The sequence below is a fragment of the Phocoena phocoena genome, chromosome 8 (assembly GCF_963924675.1).
Source record: "Phocoena phocoena chromosome 8, mPhoPho1.1, whole genome shotgun sequence".
NCBI classification, from domain to species: domain Eukaryota; kingdom Metazoa; phylum Chordata; class Mammalia; order Artiodactyla; family Phocoenidae; genus Phocoena; species Phocoena phocoena.
The window spans coordinates 57,543,340-57,569,048 of record NC_089226.1 but is presented as its reverse complement, the minus strand read 5'-3'; the positions used below and the strand labels follow the sequence as shown (position 1 = coordinate 57,569,048).

The 25,709-nt window shown below is 40.2% G+C and overlaps 1 protein-coding gene across 1 annotated transcript; it reads left to right on the top strand.

Annotated features, from left to right (window-relative positions):
• The first annotated feature begins 1,534 nt into the window (after positions 1 to 1,534).
• SPCS2 (signal peptidase complex subunit 2) lies at positions 1,535 to 25,709 on the top strand. Its single transcript, XM_065882853.1, has 5 exons — positions 1,535 to 1,675; positions 13,321 to 13,404; positions 14,004 to 14,164; positions 18,682 to 18,816; positions 24,817 to 25,709. The coding sequence occupies exons 1-5, from the start codon at positions 1,562 to 1,564 to the stop codon at positions 25,001 to 25,003; spliced, it is 681 nt and encodes a 226-aa protein (XP_065738925.1). The 5' UTR covers positions 1,535 to 1,561; the 3' UTR covers positions 25,004 to 25,709.

Genomic DNA, 25,709 nt, shown 5'->3' with positions numbered 1-25,709 from the left:
AGGTTGAGACCTGTGACCCTTTACTAGAGTGCTTGCACCTGGACAAACAACTCCTTGAACAACAAAATACAAAGAAACTCGAAGGGACTAAAAGTAACTGCATGCATGCACAGCTGGGGCAAATTATGAACAGTAAGACACAAAAAGGCCAGAAGCCAACTGCCACTTCTGAGGTGTTAGGAGCAAAAGTAGGGTACTGTCCATGACCCCTGCACACAGCACCACCAAGGGGGTGGGAAGACCACCTAAGCCCCCCCTCCCACCTCACCCACCCATCCCCCCACCCTTACACCATTTAAGGGACCACCAGCTCACCCGCCACCCCTCCACCCCCACTTGTTTCTTGTTTTGCTCCCTCCTGCTGTAGGACGAGTCCCAATAAAGCCTTACCTGAATTCCCCGCCTGGCCTCTTACCAATTTCTATTGATTAAAGAGTCCAAGGACCCCAGGTGGTAACAAAGGGAGCATGACACTGGTTTGACGTCAAAAAACAAAAAAACAAAAAAACAAAAACATCTGGGGGCTTCCCTGGAGGCGCAGTGGTTAAGAATCCGTCTGCCAGCGCAGGGGACACGGGTTCGAGCCCTGGTCGGGGAGGATCCCACATGCCGCGGAGCAACTAAGCCTTTGCGCCGCAACTACTGAGCCTGCGCTCTAGAGCCCGTGAGCCCCAACTACTGAAGCCCGCGCGCCTAGAGCCCGTGCTCTGCAACAGGAGAAGCCACCGCAATGAGAAGCCCGCGCACCACAACGAAGAGCAGCCCCCGCTCGGCGCAACTAGAGAAAGCCCGTGTGCAGCAACGAAGACCCAACGCAGCCAAAAATAATAAATAAAATAAATTTATATTTTAAAAAATCTGGCTGCTAAGCTAGGTTCTGATACATGCTATCTGGCCTTGGTTAAGTGCCTTAGTTTCCTCACCTGACTGGTCCGTTAGGAGACTAAATGAGAGGATGGATATATACGCACTTAAGACAGTGCCTGGCAGGCAGTAGGCACTCAGTGAATGTGAGTTCTCTGTAACACGAAGACAATGCTAACAGCTAAGATGACAGTCACCAAAGAACCAGTACGTACAGTTTTACAGGGCTAGAAAAGGATGAAGGACGAGCTCCTGCCCCCTCCTTGCCAAACGCTACATCTGGGGCGGGGGAGACTCTAACCCGTCACGCAAACTAAGTTTCCAGTTTCCAGCCGCACCTGCCTCCGGCGTCGCTTCCGCCTCCGAGACGTCCGCGGGGGCGACGGCCCGGTCTGGCGGGTTGCGCGCCTTCGAGCCTCCCGGGGAACTCGGAGCCGCTCCACGGTGGCGCCTGCCACTACCTTCTCCACTCCTTAGTAACCGCGACGCGGCGGCTGCCCGAGTAGGCGGCAACTGCTGACTGGAGCTTCTAATTACTACAAGTTCCGGCAACCCCGCGGCCACTTCCGCTGGCAACCTCGCGTCAGCCAGCCCCAGCTACGGATCCCGATGGACTCCGCGCTGCACGTCACGCCGTCAGCTCCAGCCAGTCGGCTTCGGACAAGTAGGAGGGGAGGGAGACACAGAAGCAAGCAAGATGGCGGCGGCGGCTGCTCAGGGAGGGAGAACTGGTGGTGGCGGAGGCAGTAGTGGGGCTGGAAGTGGTTCCAGCTGTGGGACAGGCAGTAGCCGCAGCGGCTTGCTGGACAAGGTGAGAAGTCGGTTCTTGGGGGCAGGCGAGGCCTGGGGACGCCCGGGAGGCGGCGAGCCCCCTTTCCCATCCTCGCCCCCTCTTCTGCGGCTTCCCAGAGGGAGTGCTCGTCTGGCCCACCGTGGGAACCCTACGGGCGCTTGTAGCCAGCTCCTTACACACCTCAAACCCGGGCTCTCTCCTCTTTAGGACTTCTTTACTTCTCGGAAGTGTTCGGTCCTTAATGCCGGCCACTACAGCTTCTTAGGAATATTCGATTATTCTCACATTTCAGTGCAGCCATCGCTTTTCCTTGGTGGTGCTGGGGGCCACTGTTGAATGTGCCCATTTCACCGACAGGGAAATGTGAATCCTGACTGAATGAAAGCCGCTGTTCGAAGTCAGTAGTCTCCAATCTCCCCATCACGACCGCCACACTTGCGTGCTGCTACATATTCTAGAGTGCTTTGGGCCATTTGCTTACTGAAGTTTCTAGGCGTTTTATCTCGATACCTCGAATACTGAGCTTCGAGTATTGACTTCCCCTACGCGCTGATAGGAAGCCTTTAAGATTTATCTTTTTTCCTCTCTCCTTCTTCACCCTCCCCCTTCCTTCCCTCCCCCCCTCCACGCCAAGTGCCCTAGGTGAATCGTATTCATGAGCTTGTTACCTGCTCAGGCTTACCTCTTCTCCCCCTCTACCCATCCAGTTGTGGTTTTTTGTTTTGTTTTTTGTTTGTTTGTGTTAATGTGGTCCTAACAACAAGGGCTTAAAAGAAAAGAAAAAAAGGAAGATTCTTTTCCTGGGTTGGCCCTTCTTGCCCTTTGCATAGCATCTCGAGAGAAACAATTGGCGTGTAGGTCTGGGTCCTAGTACTGGTTCTGCCTCTAATTAGCTGTGTGACCTTGAAATGTGCTTGTTCTCCCTGTGTTTTGTTTCCTCATCTGTAAAATGAGGGACTTAGCCTTAATGTACCCTAAGGTTCCTTCCAGTTCTCTCATTGTAGGGCCCTAAGCCAGTTTGATGAGAAATGTTAAGCATGGGGTCTTTAACATAGTAAATAGTCAGGATTGTTTCCTTTAATTGAAAACAGCTTTCAGACTTCTCTGTGCTTAACACGTGGTAGGTGCTTAAGAAATGAATACATGATCATATTGAGGGGTTTGGATCCAGATGTTTTTGCTTCTCTTTTTGGGTGTCATTGGTTTTGAATTACATGGTTCTCACACTCTTAACCCTTCTTAAGAGATAGGAACATGTTCTGGGAGTTGGGATGATAAATCGCTCCAAGGTGTGTGAAGGTGTTGAGAATTGATGGTCATTTTCATACACAGATCCTGCCTTCCTGCTGGGTGAACACCTCACGGCCTATGTTTATTCTGTCCCATTGAGTGCTCTTGTTCTTTGTTCCACTTGGATCATCACCAGCAAACATTAAGCATGGACAGTCTGCTAAGGCAGTGATTACTGAAAAGTGTATGGCATCAGTGCGTTTTGGAAGAACCTGCGTTTGGGGGTCAGAAGATTTGGGCTTTGACGTAGATCTGCTAGTTTCAAACTGTATGAAGATTGGCAAGTCATTTAACCTCACCAAGCTTTCCTTTCTTCACCTGAAATATTAGGGTTTTGGGGAGAATCAAATGAGATGATATATGTTAATGATCTCTGTAACCTATAGTATCTAATACAGAGGTGTAATGGCAGAGGAAAATAATCAAGAATCCTACTGTCAGAAAGTACTCAGTATAGCTGAGTATAGGGCATGGGGTACCCAAAATATTAAACATAAAACTATTTGGTATTCACATGTGTACTTTTTAGAGAAGTTAAAGTGAGAGAATGATCCCTGAGATCTAATTGATAAGGGGATGAGAGCCCTAGGGAAAGACCTCATGTTTGAGAGTGGAACTGGGACCTTATTTTGAGAGAGAGAGAGAGACAGACAGCCTACCAGTTAAGAATGTCCTTGAACAAAGGTACACGGTGCCTGATGTTTCTCAGGTACTGAGTTGACTGTTCTCTAAGACAGGGGTCCCCAACCCCCAGTTCCTGTTAGGAACCGGGCCGCACAGCAGGAGGTGAATGGGGTGCCAGCGAGCAAGGCTTCATCTGTCACTCCCCATCGCTCGCATTACCTGCCTGAACCATCCCCGTCCACCCACCCCGGTCTGTGGAAGAATTGTCTTCCACAGAACTGGTCCCTGCTGCCAAAAAGGTTGGGCACCGCTGCTCTAAGAGACCTGTAAAGACAAATAGGTAGAATCAGATGAAGAAGGGCATGGCTTGCTTGAAGTAGAAGTAGGAAGGAAGTCTGTTGAAGGTTTTTGAGCCTAATATATAAAGTGGTTTTAGAAAAGTTATTCAAATAGTTCGGAGTGGCAGAAATTAGAAGTCTTCTAATAAGGCCTCATACCATACTAGTATATGGGGTTTAATATAAAAAGAAAGACAAGTTTGAGTTCTAGTGCAGCATGTTAAAAACTACATGTTCTTGGATAAGTTATGATATCACTGAACATAAATTTCGTTATGTGTACACTGTGTATGCCCATACATATGGTAGGCTTGTTGTAAATATTAAGTCATAATATTGGTAAATGTTCTTTGTACAGGGCTATAAAAATAGAATGATATGGTGAGGAGAACCCTAACTTGAGTAGCAGAGATAGATAAAAGGCCTCAGAAAGGAGCACTTGGCAGAATTAACTGAGAAGTGAGGGGCCGAGGAGAGAGAAAATAAGTCAGGAGCTGTTTAGGTGCTTTTTCTTTGGAGAACTTCATTTCAGCCTTACATTGAGTTGTTTTTCCTCTGAAGTCTCTGGCATTTATTGCACATGGGAATTCAGCTGTCACTTAATATGACATACTGTTTTATATTGTTCTACCAATTTGTCCAGTTTCCCATGAGACGTTCTCTATAGTGATCAACACAGAATAAATACTTGGAGCATTGAATTTAGCAGAGAAAAAACTTCAGATCTGCCACCCCAGTCTTCAGAAACTGCCTTAGAGGATGAAGCCTCTATTTGAAAACTGAGGGTACTGTGGAAGAGAAAATGGGGAAAAGATGTTACTCTCAGTGGAGCAGGAGCTGAATGAATAGAGAAGCTTTCGCTCTGTGGGAATGAGAGGCTGTTACCTTACAGTTTCTTTAATTTGATTTGTCTTGATTTTTTGGAGGGTTTTTATTTTATTTCTTGCAGCTTTGGTTTTATTTGCCATGAAGAAATGTAATAAAGAGATGCAAACGTGCTTGTAGTTTTCCCTAAGCAGATGTGAGTTTCTGCTTCTATGAAACTGACTTTGAGAACAAAGCAATTTTAGTTTCCTGATCTTAAAGATAGGTATGCAAATATAACCTTCCAGCTTCCATCACAGAATAACTTAGATCATTGCAGTAAGTTATTTTTCCCAAAATACATCAAAGCATTTTGTTCTACATAGCAGGCTATAAAAATTGTTTGCTTAATTTGTTTTGGCTATTAAAATTGACATGTGGCATTAAAGCATGCTTTCCAGAACTATATCCAAATTCTTTTAACCTCATAGTTGGATTTCTGTCTCCTGGCTGGATGTTTTTTGGCTATTAAAATTGTTTTGGCTATTAAAATTGACATGTGGTATTAAACCATGCTTTCTAGAAGTTATATCCAGGCCCTTTTAACTTCATATGTGGATTTCTATCTCCTGGCTGAACTGTCAACCTGATCTTAAAGTACCCCTTTTATACCTTAGTAGCTGAGAACATAGGTTCTGGAACCAGGCTGGCTGGCTGGCTTTGAATCCTTGCTCTGCCACTTAACAGATATATGTTCTTGGGCAAGCTAATAAATCTCTTTGTATCTCAGTTTCCTCATCTGTAAATTGGGGATAATAATAGTATTTACCTTAAAAAGTGGTTCCTGGCACATAGTAAGCACTCAGCAAAACATGTATAGCTGCCACTAACTAGCTTGTTACTCTGGATTTCAGCTTCCTTAGATAATATTTTTTATAACATATGAAGACTGTCTACATCAGACTTTCTTGGGGTTTTAGTTAAAAATACAGATTTCTGGACCTCATCCCAGACCTGAATCAGATTCTCTGGGGGTGGGGCCTGGACAGCTGCATGTTTTCACACATAGCTGTTTATTTATTTATTTCCTCTACAGTTTAACAGTCACATCCAGGTTGAGAACTAAGGGGTTTTTTTCTTGTTTGGTTTTTAACTATTCTGCTTAATCAATAGTGTTTTCTCGAAAATGTTTATAATGAAGAGACCTTGAAGTTCATGTGTTCAGCCTCCTCATTTTATACACATGGACACAGTTGGAGAGGGGAAGATGAAGCAACTTGTTCAAGAGCACACAGCGAGTTAGTTACAATTCCAGAACCTGGCTTCCCAGCTCTTAATCCAGTACTCTTACCTTACTTATTAGTACATTGCCTCTCATACTGGAGCAGACCATGTGCTAGCTAATGTAGTAGTGGAAAGAGCATCTGTTTTGAGGTTGGAAGACCTAGGCTGAAGCCTTGGCTTTGTCACCCACCAACATGTGTCCTTAGATAGGTCATATATACTCTTTTGCTCTCTTCAGTGGGATCTTAGCTTGCCAGACTCGAACAGGGTAGTATGCCTGTACCCTAACCCAGCTCTGACAAAGAGGGTGAACAGTTTTATGGCAGTACTGTGATGTGTGTGTTTGTGTTTAAAGAAACAAGATGCAGGCTTTTAATACCGTTTTTCAAACTAAACTTTAAAAGCATCTCAAAACTCATTATTTTTGACTTCATCAAAATTAAAAACCTTTTCGTGTCAAAGGACATTATCAAGAAAGTGGAAAGACAGTCCACAGCATGAGAGAAAATGTTTGCAAATCATATATCTGGTAAGGGTCTAGTACCTAAACTATATAAAGAACCTTACAACTCGATAATAAAAAGACAAACCAGTTTTTAAAAGAATAAAGGATGTCGGACTTCCCTGGTGGCGCTGTGTTTAAGAGTCTGCCTGCCAACGCAGGGGACATGGGTTCAATCCCTCCGGGAAAATCCCACATGACACAGAGCAACTAGGCCCATGCGCCACAACTACCAAGCCTGCGCTCTACAGCCCATGAGCCACGACTACTGAGCCCATGTACCACAACTACTGAAGCCTGCACTACTAGAGCCCGTGCTCTGCAACAAGAGAAGCCACCGCCATTAGAAGCCCACACCCCGCAACAAAGAGTAGCATCCACTCACTGCAACTAGAGAAAGCCCGCATGCAGCGACAAAGACCCAGTGCAGCCAAAAATAAATAAATAAATATTTTTTTTAAAAAAGAACCTGTTATTGCTTCCCCAACGTTGATTTTAAAAAAAGCAAAAAAAAGGATAAAAGATGTGAATAGACATTTCTCCATAGAAGATATACAGATGGCCAGTAAGCACATGAAAAGATGCTCAACACCATTAGTTATTAGAGAATGCAAATCAAAACCACAATGAGATACCAGTTGTATGGCTATAATAAAATAAGAAAATAACCATTATTGGTGAAGATGTGGAGATATTGGAACCCTCCTACATTTCTGATGGAATGTAAAATGATGAAAGTTAAGAAGAGTTACCATATGACTCAGCAGATCCCACTCCTAGTTATAAACTCAAGAGAATTGAAAATGTGTGTCTACACAAAAACTTGTACACATGATCATAGCAGCATTATTCACAATAGCCAAAGGGTGGAAGCAACCCATAAAAGTGTGGTATATCCATGTAGTAGAACATTATTTGGCCATAAAAAGGAATGAAATACTGACACGTTACAACATGGATGAACCTTGAAGATGTTATACTAAGTGAGAAAAGTCAGTCACAAAAGGCCACATATTATATGATTCCATAGATATGAAATGTCCAGAATAGGCAGATCCACCCAAACAGAAAGTAGATTAGTGGTTGCCAAGGCTGGGGGTGGGGTGGTAGTAATTGGAGTGACTGCTTATGGGAATAGGGTCTCTTCTGGGGGTGATGAAAATGTTCTGGAATTAGATGGTGATGATTGCACAACCTTGTGAATATAATAAAAACCACTGAGTTGTACATTTTACTTTTAAAATTTATTTATTTATTTTGGGCTGCGTTGGGTCTTCGTTGCTACGTGGGCTTTCTCTAGTTGCGGTGGGCGGGAGCTACTCTTTGTTGCAGTGTGCAGGCTTCTCATTGTGGTGGCTTCTCTTGTTGCAGAACACGGGCTTTAGGCGCGTGGGCTTCAGTAGTTGTGGTGCACGGGCTTAGTTGCTCCGTGGCATGTGGGATCTTCCCGGACCAGGGCTCGAACCCATGTCCCCTGCATTGGCAGGCAGATTCTTAACCACTGTGCCACCAGGGAAGGCCAGAATTGTATGTTTTTAAATGGTGAGTTTTATATGTGAATTAGATCTCAATTTTAAAAACATTATTTTTATTTTTACAGGGTTTATGGAGTAACCTTTAAAGCTTCAAACTATTATTTTTTTTAACTATTTACCACTATATACACAGTGGTATCAAAGATTTTAACAACCTCTATCAGCTCAAGTCCCTTCTTTAGCTGTTGCCTGCACCATTTCTCTGTTCTGACCTCCGTCTTGTCAAATCGTAGTGGTTTTTCTTATTACCTGGCCTTAAGTATTTGACTCATCGATCACTTCTTTCTTGAAATATTATCTTTATGTGGCCTCTAGAACACCACTTGCCCTGGTTTTCCTCTTTCTCCACTTATCTGTCTTTATTGTTGTTATTTTTTCTTCTGACTTGTAAATATCAGCAAGCCCCTGGCCCTCTCCATGTACACTCATCCCAAGGAGATAAACAGTGTCATGGCTTAAATTCCATCTTTAAGTTGATGACTTCCACATTTATATTTACAACCTAGACCTCTCCTCTGAGCCCAGATTTATATGTCTAAATGTTTGCCATCTCCACTTTGATATCTGTTAGGTACGTTAGACTTAAGTAGCCAGATCCAGTCTACTTACCTCCAGTTACTCTGGTGTTGCCACTGATACTCATGCTCATAATTATCATGTGGTCATTTCTAACTTCCAACTTAACTCCAGTGATAACTGCAGCCAATAATAAGCCACTATTAAGCAAGTAATTTTCTTCGCAGTATTTCTTGCCCATTTTTATAAAAAATAGATGGAAATTGAAGATTAAGTATGTTGCCAGGAGCTATAATGTCTCTCTTTGAGATATCCTGGTATTCCTTAATTGGAATCTAAATTAGATGACAGTAAGCATTCTCAAGACAGACATCGTTTGCTCCCCAAATTGAACATTTTTTTCTTATTTTGAACTTACTGCTTTCTGATCTTTTGCCAAATGAGTGCATATGGGAGGTAGGGGTACGTATTTCCAACTCAAATAGTATCTCAGCTTCTGAGTCTGCCATCAGTTTTCATAATCTTATTTTGGTTTAGAAAATTCTGAAATCAGTGTAACTGTAGAGCTTAAACATCTCAAACTCATCATATACAAATGGGTATTTCTCCTTTTTCCTCCTCTGTTTCTTCTCTTGGAAAACAATATGACAGCTCAGAGAGTTATCTAAGCCCGAATTCTAGTAGAATGGTCATCTCTATCTTCTCTCTTTCATGTTTCTTGTAACTAGTCTGATGTTAAGTCCTGCCAATTCTACCTCATAAATAATCCCCTTTCATCCCCTTGCTGCTGCTCTAATTCAGGCCCTGCATCTAAATCAGGCCCCATCTGATGTGTTTATCTCCATTGTTACTCCCCTCCAGACCATCTGCTAGGTTGCCACTAAAAATGACTTTTTAAAAAAACGTAAGTTTGATTATGTTGTTCACCTGCTTAAAATATTCTCCACTGCTTGTTTCAGAATAAGTCCCCTAGCCTAGTAAATAAGGCCATCTAGGATATGCTCCCTCCGTCATGTGCTTCATCTCCTACTACCTTCCCCCTTTGCAGCCTACATCCACTTTGTAAACTGAGAGAGATCAAAGAAGAGAGAAAAAAGGTTTATTAATTTTTCTTAGAGCCATGCTCAGTTCTTTTAAAATCAGAGCAGGGTCCTTCCATTGGCACAGCTCACTTCTGGTATCCTTCATCTCTTCAGTGTGAATTGAGGAATCCTTTGAGCCTTACTGCCCAGTTGTCAAGCTAAGGAACGTTATGAAGCAATCCACGGAGGTCTTTATCACTGCATAACTTTACTTCTGTTTTCACTGCTACTAAAATCTTTTTATTATTCAGATTTGCAGTGGAGAATAACTGAAGTGAGTCTTTGTAATGTTCTGTCAAAGCCATCAAATGCATAATTTTTGTGTATGGTTCGTCATCCAGGTCTGGCATCAGTGTGCTGGTTTGATAAAGTGTTTTATGTTGATAGTGGCAGGGAAGTAATTTCTTTAAGATAGGACTTTTTGAACTGTATTTTCAGTCAAATAGCAGTTGGTTTTAACTGGAGGAAAATGGAAAATTCCAAATATTTTGTATTCTGCAGGTTTTGTTGGCATGTTCAAGATTAAAATCTTTTTAAGATTTTTTTTGTTATTAACTATAACTTATTAGATAAGAATCAAGATACTTTGTATGGCTGTCACTTCAGCGGTCTGTGTCCTTTTGTTTTTATGGCTAATAATTCCTTTCCTTATATTTTGTGGGAAGCAGTGTAGAATAATGAAAGAGCACAGGTTTTGAAATTATGAAAACTTGATTGAGTCCCAGCTTTACCACTTCCTAGCTTTCACCTTGGGCAAATTTCTTAAACCCTTAGTGTTATCTGTAAAAGGAGGATGCTAGTCAGTTTGGGCTGCTCTCACAAAAATACCATAGACTAGATTGCTTAAACGACCAAACTTTATTTCTCACAGTTTTGGAGGATGGGAGGTCTGAGATCAGGGTGCCAGAATGGTTGGGTCTAGTGACAGCCCTCTTAACTGGTTACGGACAACTTTCTCGTATCCTCACATGGTTAAAACAGAGTAAAAGCAGGTTCTCTCATGTCTTTTTATCAGGGCACTAATCCCTTTCATGAAGGCTCTACCCTCACGACCTAATTACTTCCCAGAGGCACCACCTCCTAATACCATCACATTGTGGTTTAGGATTTCAATTTACAAATTTGAGTGGTGGGAGGAGGGTGGAGATGATGGACAGGGGCTGGAATAGTTAACCAAGAAAAGAGTAAGGCATGGTATCTAAGAAAAGGGGGATTAGCCCAAGAGAAGGTTAATGGAACTCCCTGGGTCATAGTAAAGGGAGATTCCAGGATGACAGTTAATACAGCAGGACTGGAAAAAAATCCACCTAGATTGAAGCAGTCCAGAAGGCTCCAAGAGAGATTTCTCCAGGAAGATGAAATTCACAGAATGCTGAATATGATTGCAAATATTGAAAGGAGAGTTAAACAATTGAGGGAGAATTTGAGAATATATTGGTGAGAAATACGTTGTATGATTAAAAACAGCAACAAAAACAATAGTAGCTCCAAGAAAAGCAAAAAGCTATGCAGGAAAGAAAAAGTAATCCTAATACACATGACTCATCTGTGAATAGCATTTATGGTCATATTGTAACCTCCAAATAATGATCTAGCAAAAACTAAGGTATAAGACCAAATCAATATTGATCTACTATAACTATATTAAAAAGATGGTGAGGGAGGAGCAGGAAAAATAAATGTGAAAATGGCAGGGGATGAAGTGGTTAAATCTCATCCTTCATGGTGAAAAGTCAATAGATTTAATGCTGAGAACTGAAAATAATAATATAAACTTTTTTTTTCCCCCCAGAGATGTGGATACCCAAAAAATCAGCCAAAGGAGTTGAAATTAGTGCCTGTCTCTGGAGAGTGGAAAATGACAATAGAAAGAGTCTTAAGGGGAGGGGAAGCAGGACTGCTATTTTTTTTATAACTTACAGAACTCTTTAAACCATGTATATATATGTATGATGTTGGTGCAAATAATAACTAAATAAGTCAATACTTGTGATGGTTGATTGTGCTCAATATACACATATCTATAATACACAGGAGGGAATGCAGGGAAGAGGAATTGTGTGCAGAGTTACCACATCCTTACAAAAGGAAGGTAATTTGCACTTAGGGTTGAGGAAGAGAAGAGTGAGGGAAAGAAGATAGTCCTGAATAGCAATAGAGAGTACATGACCAGGATCGTACATTTTAGTTGATGGGCAGTTTTTGAGAATGATGGAAAATGTCCATTTTCCTGCCTTTTTTCCCAGATGTATCTCTGTACTACAGCAGAGATGCTATTTGCTTTGATATAGGCTAAGGTTTTTCATTTACACAGAATGGATGATGCTCCTATCTCTTCAGAAATCAATTATAAACTTTCTTGTTTATGTAATTCACTGGAAATGTTCCTGTACCACTTACTGAAGATCCTTCTAGGTACCAGTGGAGTTAGAGCTGAGACTATTTTAGCACATGTTGTAATGGCTTCTCTGTTTTATCCCCCAATATTGCCAAGAAGTTATCCTCTGAATTGTAGAGGCAAGTTTCTTTTCTGTGATGCACTGTAGGTAGTGATGGGTGGCTGGGTTTCTCTGAGAACATAATTTTTTTTTTTTTGGAACGAGCCAAAAAATTTTGAATGACTTTGATTCACAAATAGTTCAAATTCTGTTATGGATTCTGGCTATACAAGTTCTTTCTTTTGCTTGCTATTGTCAAAATGGGATTTACTAAACTAAGTGTAAGCGACCTATTTAGCTAGATAGCCTATGAATTTCTTCTTGGTTCAATTTGTATTTTTTAAATTAAGTGTCGTGTGATTTGTAGGCTGGCAGGCTATGAGAATCATCATTACAACATGCTTCCACTAGTAATTTTCTCAAAGAAAATTCTTGTTTTTATGAGACACAAAGGGGAAAGCCTTGATTGAGTTTTAATCACTTGAGGTATGACTGTTTTAGTTCATGTTTTTTCCCCCAACAAACTTCACAGAATAGTTTTTCTTTTTTGTGTAATAGTATATAGAATCACAAAATTAAGTTTGATGAATTATATTTCTACACTCCTTTAAAATCTTCTCACGTTTTACAGATGTTTGTTCCATCTTTATTTCTTGTATGCAGCATCTCTGAACTTGTTCTCAGTCAGAACAAAGTCATGTACCTAACTGTTGATAGGACTTAGTTCAAAATGTTCTTTCCAACAGACTACACTGGATTTGCTGTTTTCCTACAGTTAAGACATGCTGATAAAATATAAAAGTTGTTGGCAGACAAAAATGTATTAAAGGAGACCTTTGTCATTTTGTTAGCATCCGAAAGTTCATGGATGTATATTGTCTGGATTTTGTAGTCACAGAATGAAAGGATGAACAAGTGCAATTCCTTTCTATTCCCACATTTTAGTAAAATGGGGATGGGATATTTGAGTTCACACTATAGTCTCTGCAGCCTATGTAAGTGTTCTGGTTTTGGCCTTGTACATTTGACTTTCTAGCATGGAGACTGGCAACATCATACGAGTACCACCAGATTCTAGTGACCTAGTCTCCTTCAACTTCATTTTCAAGTGTTTTGTCTTTTAGCTGTCCAACATCAGAAGAGAGAATAAATGTTATATATACTTGAGAATGCTCTTAAGGAAGTAGTTCATTTTACTTTTAGTAAGATGCCATATCTCTTAACGCACAACTTATCTGTTTGATTTACAGTGGAAGATTGATGATAAGCCTGTAAAAATTGACAAATGGGATGGATCAGCTGTGAAAAATTCTTTGGATGATTCTGCCAAAAAGGTACTTTCTTTGGGGGTGGGGAGCGGGGAGTCTGTTACTATGTATACAGCTGATGGCACATCTCTTGCAGGGTTTTTTCCTTCTATGACTTAGAATGACTTTAGTTTTCAGTGTTAGGAATTGAGTCAGAAAGCATTTTCTAAAATCCTTACAGTGTATATAGGGGAACAGGTGTTAAAATGTAATTGTTAGTTACCTCAAATTTCTCTTCAGAATCTCTAATTTTTGAATTCTAGAAAGCTGGTAATCTATCATTTTTGAGGTTAATTAGCCTAGAGGCAAGAGGGTTGAGGGAATATAGGGCATTCAGCCATGATGGGTCATCTCTGTATTTTAAAAGGGAAAAGAAAAGTTTAGCTTCATTCTAGGGAGATGAGGATTTAAAAAAAAAAATGTATGAGAAGTTGATGAACTTTTTCTCTGGGATCTTTGTAAACAGGTTGAATTTTTTTTTCGCTCAGAGTGGCAAAATTCTGACTGGAGATAACAACTTGATCATTTATATGATTAACATAACTTTCATCATGGAAATTAAGAATAAAAGCAGATACAAAGAGGGAGGTATTCCTATTAGCTTGCTTCCTTCTTCTTCTCACTAGGTACTTCTGGAAAAGTACAAGTATGTGGAGAATTTTGGTCTAATTGACGGTCGCCTCACCATCTGTACCATCTCCTGTTTCTTCGCCATAGTGGCTTTGATTTGGGATTATATGCACCCCTTTCCAGAGTCCAAACCTGTTTTGGCTTTGTGCGTTATATCATATCCTTTAAGCTCAGGTTTGTTTTCTACTGACAGTTTTTTAAAATCTCTACTGGTACTCTTCTCTTCTTCTTACAAAAAAACAAACTTTCATCCTGGGGCCTGCTCATGTTACGATTTAACATTATGAAATGTGAGCATCTGTAAATTTATGTTATAATTATCATTGATATTTTAGATTCAATACAGTTATTTTATCTTTAATTCTGTTTAGTTATTAATGTAGAGGTTATAATCCAAGTGTGAGCACCTAATAGGAAAACACATAGGAATAGTGAGACCCAGCTCTTCTCATTTCTAGCCTAGAACTTAACCCATTAGACCAGGTTGCTTCAAGCCACTCATGCCAGGGTATAGGTATACCTCACTTTATTGCACTTTGCTTTATTGTGCTTCATAGATAGCGCATTATTTTTTTTACAAATTGAAGGTTTGTGGCAACCCTGTGTGTTGAGGAAGCCTGTTGGCACCATTTTTCCAACAGCATTTGCTCACTTTGTATCTCTGTCACATTTTGGTAATGCTCACAATGTTTCAAACTTTTTCATGATCATTATATTTGTTATGGTGATCTGTGATCATTAACTTTACTATTGTAATTGTTTTTTGAGGCACCACAAACCACACCCATGTAAGACAACTAACATTTTAATGGATAAATGTTGTGTGTGTTCTGACTGCTCCAGACCAGCCATCTCTCCATCTCTCCCTCCTCTGGGCCTTCCCTATTCCCTGAGACACAGCAGTATTGAAATTAGGCCAGTTAATAACCCTTCAGTGGCTTCTAAGAGTTTAAGTGAAAGGAAGAGTTACATGTCTCTCACTTTAAATCAAAAGCTTAGAAATGATTAAGCTTAGTGAGGAAGGTGTGTTGAAAGCTGATATAGGCCAAAAGCTAGGACTCTTGTGCCGGTTACCCAAGTTGTGAGTGCAAAGCAAAAGTTCTTGAAGGAAATTGAAAGTGCTACTCCAGTGAACACATGAATGATAAGAAAATGAAACAGCCTTAATCCTGATATGGAGAAAGTTTTAGTGGTCTGAATAGAAGATCAAGCCAGCTACAAGATTCCCTTAAGCCAAAGTCTAATCCAGAATAACATGCTAATTCTCTTCAATACCAAGAAGGCTGAGAGGTGAGGAAGCTGCAGAAGAAAAGTTTGAAGCTAACATGGGGTGGCTCATGAGGTTTAAGGGAAGAACCCATCTCCATAACATAAAAGTACAAGGTGAAACAACAAGTGCTGATGTAGAAGCTGCAGCAAGTTATCCAGATCTAACTAAGATAATTAATGAAGGTGCCTATATATACTAAACAACAGATTTTCAATGTAGGTAAAACAGCCTTATATTGAAAGAAGGTGCCATCTAGGACTTTCATAGCTAGAGAGAAGCTTCAAAGGACAGGCTGACTCACTTATTAGAGGCTAATGCAGCTGGTGACTTTAAATAGAAGTCCTTGCTCATTTACTATTCTGAAAATCCTAGGGCCCTTAAGAATTTTGTATCTTCTCTGCCTGTGCTCAATAAATGGAGCAACAAAGTCTGGTCGACAGCACACCTGGATGACAGCACATCTGCTTACAACATAGTTCACTGAATATTTTAAGTCCACTGCTGAGATCTACTACTCAGAAAAAAAGATTCCTTTCAAGATATTACTACTCATTGACAATGCACCTGGTCATCCAAGAGCTCTGATGGACATGTACACCAAGATTAATGTTGTTTTCATGCCTGCTACACGACATCCATTTTGCAGCCCATGGATCAAGGAGTAATTTCAACTTCAGATTTTATTATTTAAGAAATACATTTTGTAATGCTGTAGTGCCATAAATAGTGATTTCCTCTGATGGATCTGGGCAAAGTAAATTGAAACCTTCTGGAAAGGATTCACAATTCTAGATGCCATTAAGAACACTTGTGACTTATGGGAAGCAGACAAAATATCAAACGTTAACAGGAGTTTGGAAGAAGTTGATTCCATCCCTCATGGATGACTTTGAGGGGTTCATTACCTCAGTGGAGGAAGACAGTGCAGATGTGGAAACAGCAAGAGAACTGGAATTGGAAGTGGAGCCTGAAGGTGTGACTGAATTGCTGCAATCTCATGATCAAACTTTGACAGATGAGGAGTTGCTTCTTGTGGATGAGTAAAGAAAGTAGTTTCTTGAGCTGGAATCTACTTCTGGTGAAGATGTGAAGATTTCTGAAATGACAACAAAAGACTTAGAATATTACATTAACTTAGTTGATAAAGCAGCAGGGTTTGAGAGAAGATTGATTCTAATTTTGAAAGAAGTTCTGCAGGTGAAGTGCTATGAAATAGCACTGCATGCTACAGAGAAGTCATTCATGAGAGGCAGAGTCAATGAATGCAGCGAACTTCATTGTCCTATTTTAAGAAACTGCCATGGCCACCCCAGTGCTCAGCAACCACCACCCTGCTCAGTCAGCAGCCATCTGAACATTGAGGCAAGACCCTCCACCAGCAAGAAGATTACTACTCGCTGAAGCCTCAGATGATGGTTAGCATTTTTTTAGCAATAGTCTTTTTTAATTAAGGTGTGTACATTGTTTTTTTTAGACATAATGCTACTACACACTTAATAGACTACAGTATATGTAAACATAACTTTCATATGCCCTGGGAAACAAAATTTGTGTGATTCAGTTTATTTTGACACTCCTTTATTGTGGTGGTCTGGAACCAAACCCGCCATGTCTCCAAGGTATACCTGTTTTAGGAAAGGATCAGATTTTGGAGGTTCAGATCTGTGTCAGGTTTCCTTGAAGCTGAGGGGCTAGGCTGGGAGTTACTGAGCATGAGGTATAGGTGTGGCTTGTATAACAGCTAGAGAACCTGGGTCTGAAATTTCAAGTTGTTTTTGTGATAATTTTTGGAGACTGTTTGAATGCTGCTTACTTATAAATAGGAGTAATACACACAGAATTATTATAAAGATCAAATGAGAGATTTTATACTATATTTAGAATATAAAGTTAAATATGTTGATAGTTTTCTTGTGGTCCCCACTCCCTCCTCCCCAAGTCAATCTATACATACTGAACTTTTCTTTTTAACTTAAAAAATATATTGAATGTCTTTCCATATTAGTATATATAGGACTACCTCATTCTAAATAGCCACCTCATGCTATTGCATGTCTGCTATATACTGATATGTCCTAGTTGTTGAAAACAGGTCATTTTGGTAGGCAGTTTACTTTTCATAACAATCTTACAACCGCCGGAAATATTTCTAAAAATTCCACTTTGGGGATTTTTCTTCAGAGGCAGTTAGAAAGCCATTGAATAAAGCAGGTCCTGATCAAAAGTGGTATTATCCAAATTGATCTCAGATTATAGTCACAGAATTTGCACCTTGACTGCTTACAGTATCAGATAAATCATCCCAGTATGAACTTTTTCACTATTAAGGCAGTTCAGAAGAATATGCCATAGGTTCTAGAGACGGTTCTCAAAAGAGTTCCAAAGATCTTTGAACAATGACAGCAACCTTATTATAATTATATGGCCTCCCAAGAGAACGGCCTTGATGGAATTTCATTTGTTTGATTATATTTGTTTAAAACAAAACACGATCTTGCCATTTTTATAATCATGTCATTTTTATACGTAATAATAGTACCATTATAAATGTCTTCTGTGTGGTGTACACTAAAAATATATATACCATTACTAAATCTCATGACAATTCTACAAAGTCAGGTTTTATCCCCATTTTAGAGGTGACAGTATTAAGCCTTGGGATAAGGAGTAATTTGTCAATGTCACATTGGTTAAAAGCCAGAGTTCAAATCTAGGACCACTTTACTCCAAAGCTCATACTTTGTGCTATACTTTCCTGCCTGTCCCTTTCATAAAATTTAAATGACACATGTACACAAAGCTCTTTTGCCAGTTTCTGGCACACAGGTACTCAAGTATGATAGTTAATACTGTCAAAAACTGAGTATAATAATAAGCCTACATGTGTGGAGGAAGTAGTTGTCCTTCTCGTAAACTAAATTGTGGTAGTCGCCCAGCTAGCTCATTTGGTAGAGCATGAGACTCTTATAGTAAACTAATTTGAAGTCAGTTTTCCTCTTTTAATGACCCTTGAAATTGGTTGAGTGTGGTCAAGTCCACTGTGATTATTAGTTTTGTATTGTATGGAGAAATAAGCACAAGTCTTGACAAACTAGGTAATAGAGGATCTCTTTATATATGTTGTCCTTGAACAGAAAGATGAGAGCCGATTTATGTCCTGTACCTTTTTCCTTTCTTGTTTTTTGAGATGTTCTTTGCAGAACTAACCAGAGAGAGCCTTGCTTCTCTTGCATAAACATAAGGATGAAAATGAAATAGTTAAATTTTCAGTGTTCTTACAGCAAGACAAAACTGTCTTCTTTAGGCCTATCATTATGAAAGTTTTTGTAGCCCTTGCTTGTCAGTTTGTGTTATTTCTCTTTTGTATGTATGTTTGTGTATTTTCCCCTTAACTTTATCTGAACCTATTTTGTGATGATGGGGATCCTGACCATTTATACCTCATATAAGGAGAAGAGCATCTTTCTCGTGGCCCACAGGAAAGATCCCACAGGGATGGATCCTGATGATATTTGGCAGCTGTCGTCCAGTCTCAAAAGGTATGACTATCCTCACAGATTCTTAAGTCCTGATGTTGGGTTTTCTCTGGGTGTTAGTCATTATCAACAGACTATTGTATGCCTACTCTTTGCAGATCATAGTGCTAGTCATATAAAATGAAGAAAGGATTGTGAACTAGAAGGTTTTCCTTTGTATTGCACTTCTGAGATTCCATTATCACAGAAGTGCTCTGAGGATAAATTGTGGGAGAAAGTACGTTGGTGGAAGAATAAAGAATGATTTTCTTTTTCCTTGTGGCCAATAAACTGAGCCAGTTAGAGAGCAGAACTATAAACTATATATGTATCTGTAAAGGCCAAAGGTATGAAGTCAGTTGTCTTTGAAAAACCGCATTAGCTTCTGTGTCTTCTGTGATCCTGACTGCAGTCTGTGCAATCAGGAATCTCTGAAACAATGCACTGGGCAACTCAGAGAAGCACAGTTCAGTCAGCAATGGGTGTAACTTTGTGCAGCTGACACCTCAGGTCTTTCTAGGTATCTAGAACTGGGTTCAAATTCCAGCTTGTCTCTTTCTAGCTGTGTGACTTTTGGTATATCAGGTAAACTATTTGAGCTTTAATAGGGTAAAAAATGATTCGTACAGTTTTTGTGAGGATGCCAACTGGTATATATAGTTGACTCTTGAACAACAGGGGTTTGAACTGCGTGGGTCCACTTATACATGGGCTTTTTTTTCCAATAGTAAATACTGAAGTACTGCACAACCCATGGTTGGTTGAATCTGCAGATTCGGAACTGTGGATACAGAGGAACCACCTATATGGAGGAGTGACTATGAGTTACATACACATGGATATTCAGCTGCGCAGAGCATCAGCACCCCTAACACCCTCTAACACCCTCCCCCTGCCCCCATAGTGTTCAAGGGTCAACTGTATACCAAGCATTATGAAAGATGGCATCTGTTGAGCATTTACTATATACTAGGTATTGTGCCAACTGCACCGTCTCATTTAAACCTTAGAACAACCCATTTTAAAGATAAGAACCCAGGTCCAAAGGGTTTAATGAATTATTCCAGGGTTATAGAGCCCAAAAGTGAATCTAGCCACATCTGAACTCATGCTCTCAGTCACTATCCTAAAAACACATGGTATAGTTCCTAGCACATAGTAGGCTCTCAAATTTTAAGTACAGTTACTCACATATATGAAGGTAAGTGTAGCATCAATGCCAAACAGCCTCTCATTACCAGCTTGTGGAGGTATCTGTAAGGAGGAGCAGACCTTCATTCTGATGTTGCACCTGAGTTCTTATCTCCTGGCAGGACTCACAGCTGCCATTTTGGTCTCAGCTGTCATAAATCTGCACCCTGTGCCAGGCCCCTAAAGCAGAGTTTCAGAATTCTAGACCCTAGCAACATCTTGATTTCATTATTTACATTCTGACTTAAGTATTTTTTAAACAGCTTTATTGAAATATAGTTCCCGTACCATATTTCACCTATTTAAAGTAGTTCAGTGGTTTCTAGTGTTTTTAAAGATGTCTACAACCATCACCACAGTCAACTTTTATTTATTTATTTAATTTTTGGCTGCGTTGGGTCTTCGTTGCTGTGCACAGGCTTTTTCTAGTTGCAGAGAGCGGGGGCTACCCTACATTGTGGTGCACAGTCTTCTCACTGAGGTGGCTTCTCTTATTGCGGAGCACGGGCTCTAGGCACACAAGCTTCAGTAGTTGTGGCACGCAAGCTCCAGAGCGCAGGCTCAGTAGCTGTGGCACACGGGCTTAGTTGCTCTGCAGCACGTGGGATCTTCCTGGACCAGGGCTCGAACCTGTGTCCCCTGCATTGGCAGGCGGATTCTTAACCAGTGCTCCATCAGGGAAGTCCCCTACAGTCAACTTTAGAGCATTTTTATCCTCTCCAAAAGAAACTCTGTACCCTTTAACAATCATCTCCCTATCCCCTCATTCTCCCAACCTGAAGTAACCACTAGTCTACTCTGTACATTTCCCTGTTCTGTTTATTTCATATGAATGGAATCACGTGTAATATGTGATCTTTTGTAACTGGCTTCTTTCACTTAGCATAATGTTTTCAAGGTTCAGCCATGTTATCAATATTTCATTCCTTTTTATGCCAAATAATATTCCATTGCATGGATATACCACATTTTGTTTATCCGTTTATTAGTTGAGGGACCTTTGAGTCATTTCCACCTTTTGGCCTTTAAGAATAATGCTGCTGTGAACATTCATGTACAGGTTTTTGTGTGGACAAATTCTCATATAATATACCTAGGAGAGGAATTGCTGGATCATATGGTAACTCTTTTTAATTGCTTGAGGAACTGCCATACTGTTTTCCAAAACAACTGCACCATTTTACAATTCTACTAGCAGTATATGAGGGTTCTGACTTTTTTCACATTCACTGCTGACTTTTACCAACTGCCACATTGTTGGTGTCTGTGGAAAGGAAATATGCCACCTCTGTTCCTTCTTGCTGTTGTGAAATACAAGCTCACTCCTCTTTCCTTAGAGATGGCTCCTGGCTCATTGGCACTCTCTTTAACATAGCTCCTTTCAGAAGGCTTGATTGATGATTTCAGTATCCAAGTAGATGATTATTCCAGTACTCTGGCCTCTTAGTTTTACTTCCTCTCCTCTGATTATCTTGTTTTCTGCCATGTCTTAAATACTTATTTCCCTGGACATACCCTAGATCTTGCTATTACTGATAACTAATTACCTTCAATAATTTCATTTTTAAGTATCCCACTCTTTGACCATTGCTTTATATTTTTCTAGTTTATCTCCTTCTTGTTCTCTTGTCCCAGCAGTTCTTCAGCCCCAGTGGCATCCATAATCCATTGAGCCTACCACCTTTTCCCTGGTCCTCTTCTCTTCATTGTCTCACTTCCTCCTTACCTAGCTTAGATTCCGTGGCATTTCTGTAGTGCAGTTACTCTCTCACTATCCTAGAGGATCTTTCATACCTTCTTCTCTATCCTCAAACCTCTTGCCCTCCTCCCCCATTTCACTCTCAGCTTCTTTTGTTTCTGGGAGGATAGCAGCAGTCAGAATTCCCCCATCATTATCCACTCACAGTGCTCATCATACTCTACCTTCTTTCTCAGTTCCTGTCTGAAGCCTCTTCTCCACTTGTCCACTCGATTCTATCCCTTCTCATTTACTTGATGTTTCCCTCTCTGCTTGGTTATTCTTTCTGGCATACAAATATGTTGTAATTTCTCCCACCTGAAAAAGTTGTTTTTCTTTTCACATATTCTCCTCACATGGTCTTCTCATTTCTCTGCTCCCCTTTTATCTTCTCCCATCATCTCTTGGATTTGCATATCTTCACTTCTCTTTCCTCATCGTATTTGACCTGTCAGCAGCATTTGAACAGTGGATCACTCTCTCCTTGTTAAAATTTTTTTTTAAAGTAGGCGTGTAGGATACTGTAACCTTCTAATTTTCTTCTTACCTTAGTCTCTGTTCCTTAGAGTCCTGTGTGATTCTTCATTATCCCCTGTCTCTGAATTTGAAATGCCACTAGTGCTCGTTCCTAGCAGCTCTTCTCTATCTATATTCACTTACTATGTGTAATCTTATCCAGACTTTCAGGACTTTAATACCTTCTATAATGATGAAGATCTCTAAATCTGTATTTTCGTCCTAGACCTTCTCCAAACTCCAGCTATGTCCCAGCTTTCTGTTTGACATTGGATCCTAATAAGCATTTCAAAATTAACATATACAAAACCTAACTCTGCTATCCCTTACCTAAAGCTGCTTTTCCCCATCTAAATAGATGGCAGCTCCATCCTTCTAGTTACTCAGGCCAGAACTCTGGAATCATCTTGACAACTCCTTTATCTCAATCCTTTGAATAGGTTGTCAGCAAATTCTGTCAGCTCTACCTTCTAATTATATTCATTCTAACCACTTACTATCTCCACTGCAGCCATCATCTCTCAATTAGGTTACTGTAATAATGTCCTAATGGACCTCTGCAGCTGCTCTCCCTGCCCGCAGTCTCTTTCCAGTACAGTGGGCAGAATGATCCTTTTAAAACGTCAGGCAGATCAACTCAATCCTCAGCGCAAAATCCTCTCACATAAAGACTGAAATCCTAAGCATAGCTTAGAAGTCCATGCTTATCTATTCTTTGCAGCCCCACACCCATGGACACACATTCCGCATCTCCTGTGGCTTTTATCCTGTCCCTCTCCATTCTGTTTGCATTGGCCTCCTTTCTGTTCTTCAGACGTTCTGGGCACGTGCTTGCCTCAGGGCCTTTGCATTTAGTGTGTCCTCTGCCTGGAATATTCTTTTTCCAGATAGCTTGTTCTCTTACCTCTTTAGGCTCTGCTCAAACATCTGCTCAGTGAAGACTTTCCATATTTAAAAGAATATCATAATTTTTATTTTATTGTTCCCTCACACAGCAAGATAAAAGTCTCAAAAGACACATTTGTCTGTTGTATTCACTGATGTATATCCTTAGCATCCAAAACTGCCTGACATATATGGTTAGTCCTGAATATTTGTTGAATTAATGAGTAACTTTTTAAAAATGCATTAGATCGTGTCCTGCCATCAGAGCCATGGAACGGGGCTCAAAAGTCCAAAAATTACTGTGATATCAGTTAGCAGCAGTTGATCAGAGCTTGAGAAAAATTTTTGAGGTGTTGAAAATATTCAAGGACCTTTACTCCTAGCTATTTGTAAAGGCTAGACAACAATTTATTGAGCTATGATGTTTTTGAGCACTGGTTAATGATAGGCACTGTTAAAACCATAACAGTGATCCTGAAAAATAGGTGGTGCTTTTCCTGTTTTAAACGTGCAGAAAAAAGCAGAGGCTCAAGCCTCTGCTTCCTCTAAAGATAATACCAGCCTGACAGTCCACCGAATATGCCCTAATTAAATGGAGACAGAAACAGGTGCAGTTGCGGGGAGAAATGTCAGCCTGTCAGGGGTTGATGTTATAAACCCTCTTGAATAAGTAGAGATAGTAAAAGCCTTCAATATACCTTAAGGTGTAGCTAAGGGATCTCTGGAGTTCATGTAGTAAAAGATATCCCTGGCCTGGGATCAGGGTAGAACCTGGAACTAGATTGATTACAGGCATCAAGGACTGAGCAGCCTGGAATTGAGGAACATCTGTGAAAACAAGGGTTCTTCATTTATCAATAAAAATTTGATTGCCCAACAAACTCCAAGCTAAGAATAGAAAATAAGACAAAATCCTTGCCCTCAAGAATCCCTGAGACAGGGACTTCCCTGGTGGTCCAGTGGTTAAGACTCCATGTTCCTGATGTAGGGGGTACAGGTTCGATCCCTGGTCAGGGAAGATCTCGCATGCTGCATGGTGCAGCCAAAAAATTAAAAAAATAAATTTCACAAGTGATATGTGAAAATTAAAAAAAAAAGAATCCCTGAGACTCGTGAAGAACAAAAATACCTAATTATCATTTCAATAGGTAATTTCACTGACAGCATAGGAGCCTGTCATTAGACCTAGCAGATGATAGGCACTGAGTAATTGGGTTGACTATTAATTGACGGTGCATGGATGACAAAGGCAAGACATCTAACCCAGTTTGGGAAGATTTTCCCAGAAAAGTTCATGCCCAAGTATGAACTTAACAAATGGGAACGTTTGTTACAGACAAATCAGTCTCACTAATCAGGTGAGACTGGAGAAAAGTGTCTACTAGGAATACTCTTCTAGCATAACAACGAAGCAAAGGCCAGCAGTGAGAGAAGATGGTCCGTGTGGTTTAACAATCTATGACAAGGTAAAGGAGGCACACAGTAATTAAATCAGGGAAGACATGGCAACGCCTGTGAACCAGAACTTCTATCCTGAAGGTGCCCTGGAATTTTTTTTTTTTTCTGGAAAGGATAATGTTGTATGTTCCCTATATCACTGGTAGCCAGCTCAGCCCTATTTTTCAAAAACACTTGGTGCTCTCTTGTTACTGGCTGAATGTCTGTTTGGTTTTTGATTTGTTATCTTTGCTTAGGTTCGATGACAAATACACTCTGAAGCTGACCTTCATCAGTGGAAGAACAAAGCAGCAACGGGAAGCCGAGTTCACCAAATCCATTGCTAAATTTTTTGACCACAGCGGGACCCTGGTCATGGATGCATATGAGCCTGAGATATCCAGGCTTCATGACAGTCTTGCCACAGAAAGGAAAATAAAATAGCCACTTCTAAAAGCAGCCATCTTTTGGCTGGATCATGCTGAATTGAGGGGTGAGGGAGAAAGAAACAGAGAACTTAATATGGATAAAGTAAGAAATGTAAAAAATGTCAGTTTTGTCTTGAAATTTTAGTCCATTCTGTATAAATAGAATTTTCTAGCTCAGATATGAGAAGTTGTAGCTCTGATATCTAGCTGTAGCCTCTTTGGTCTGCTGATTGCATTGTTTTGATTTGCTTTTCTGGAAAAGCATTTTTGCTAAAAACCATACAGACTTCCTCCTTCATACCTAGCAGTACTTTATATAGTATAGCTTTGTGCCATGCAGCATTTGAAGACTCAGTTTTTTAAATTGTTAACCTGTTGCTGACTTTACTGTGTTAATTCCCATTTCAACAGCTGTTTCCCTTAATTCAGGATACAACTTCTTGTGTATGACAGTTTTCCTTCACACACCATTTTTGTGGGTGTGTATATATCTGACTTGGGGAAAATTGGGGGAAAAAAACCCACAGCTTTTTAATTTGCTTAAAAGAGACTTTCTGCCTGTTACATTTTGTGCTCTTAACCAATTAAAGAAGCCAATGGCATTTTTAGTTTTATTTTGTCTATGTTTTCCACTAGTATATCCCTGTTGATTTGTTTGTGCCCTTTATCAACTGCCATTTTCTAAAATTTTTTTCAATAAAAGGAAAGAAGATGTGAAAAAA

What these genes read in the sequence shown, in the direction of transcription:
- SPCS2 (XM_065882853.1), top strand. Translation starts at nt 1,562, where the DNA reads ATGGCGGCGGCGGCTGCTCAGGGAGGGAGAACTGGTGGTGGCGGAGGC. An exon ending in GCAGCGGCTTGCTGGACAAG is followed by an intron (nt 1,676 to 13,320) that starts GTGAGAAGTCGG and finishes TTTGATTTACAG; the next exon opens with TGGAAGATTGATGATAAGCC. An exon ending in CTGTCGTCCAGTCTCAAAAG is followed by an intron (nt 18,817 to 24,816) that starts GTATGACTATCC and finishes ATCTTTGCTTAG; the next exon opens with GTTCGATGACAAATACACTC.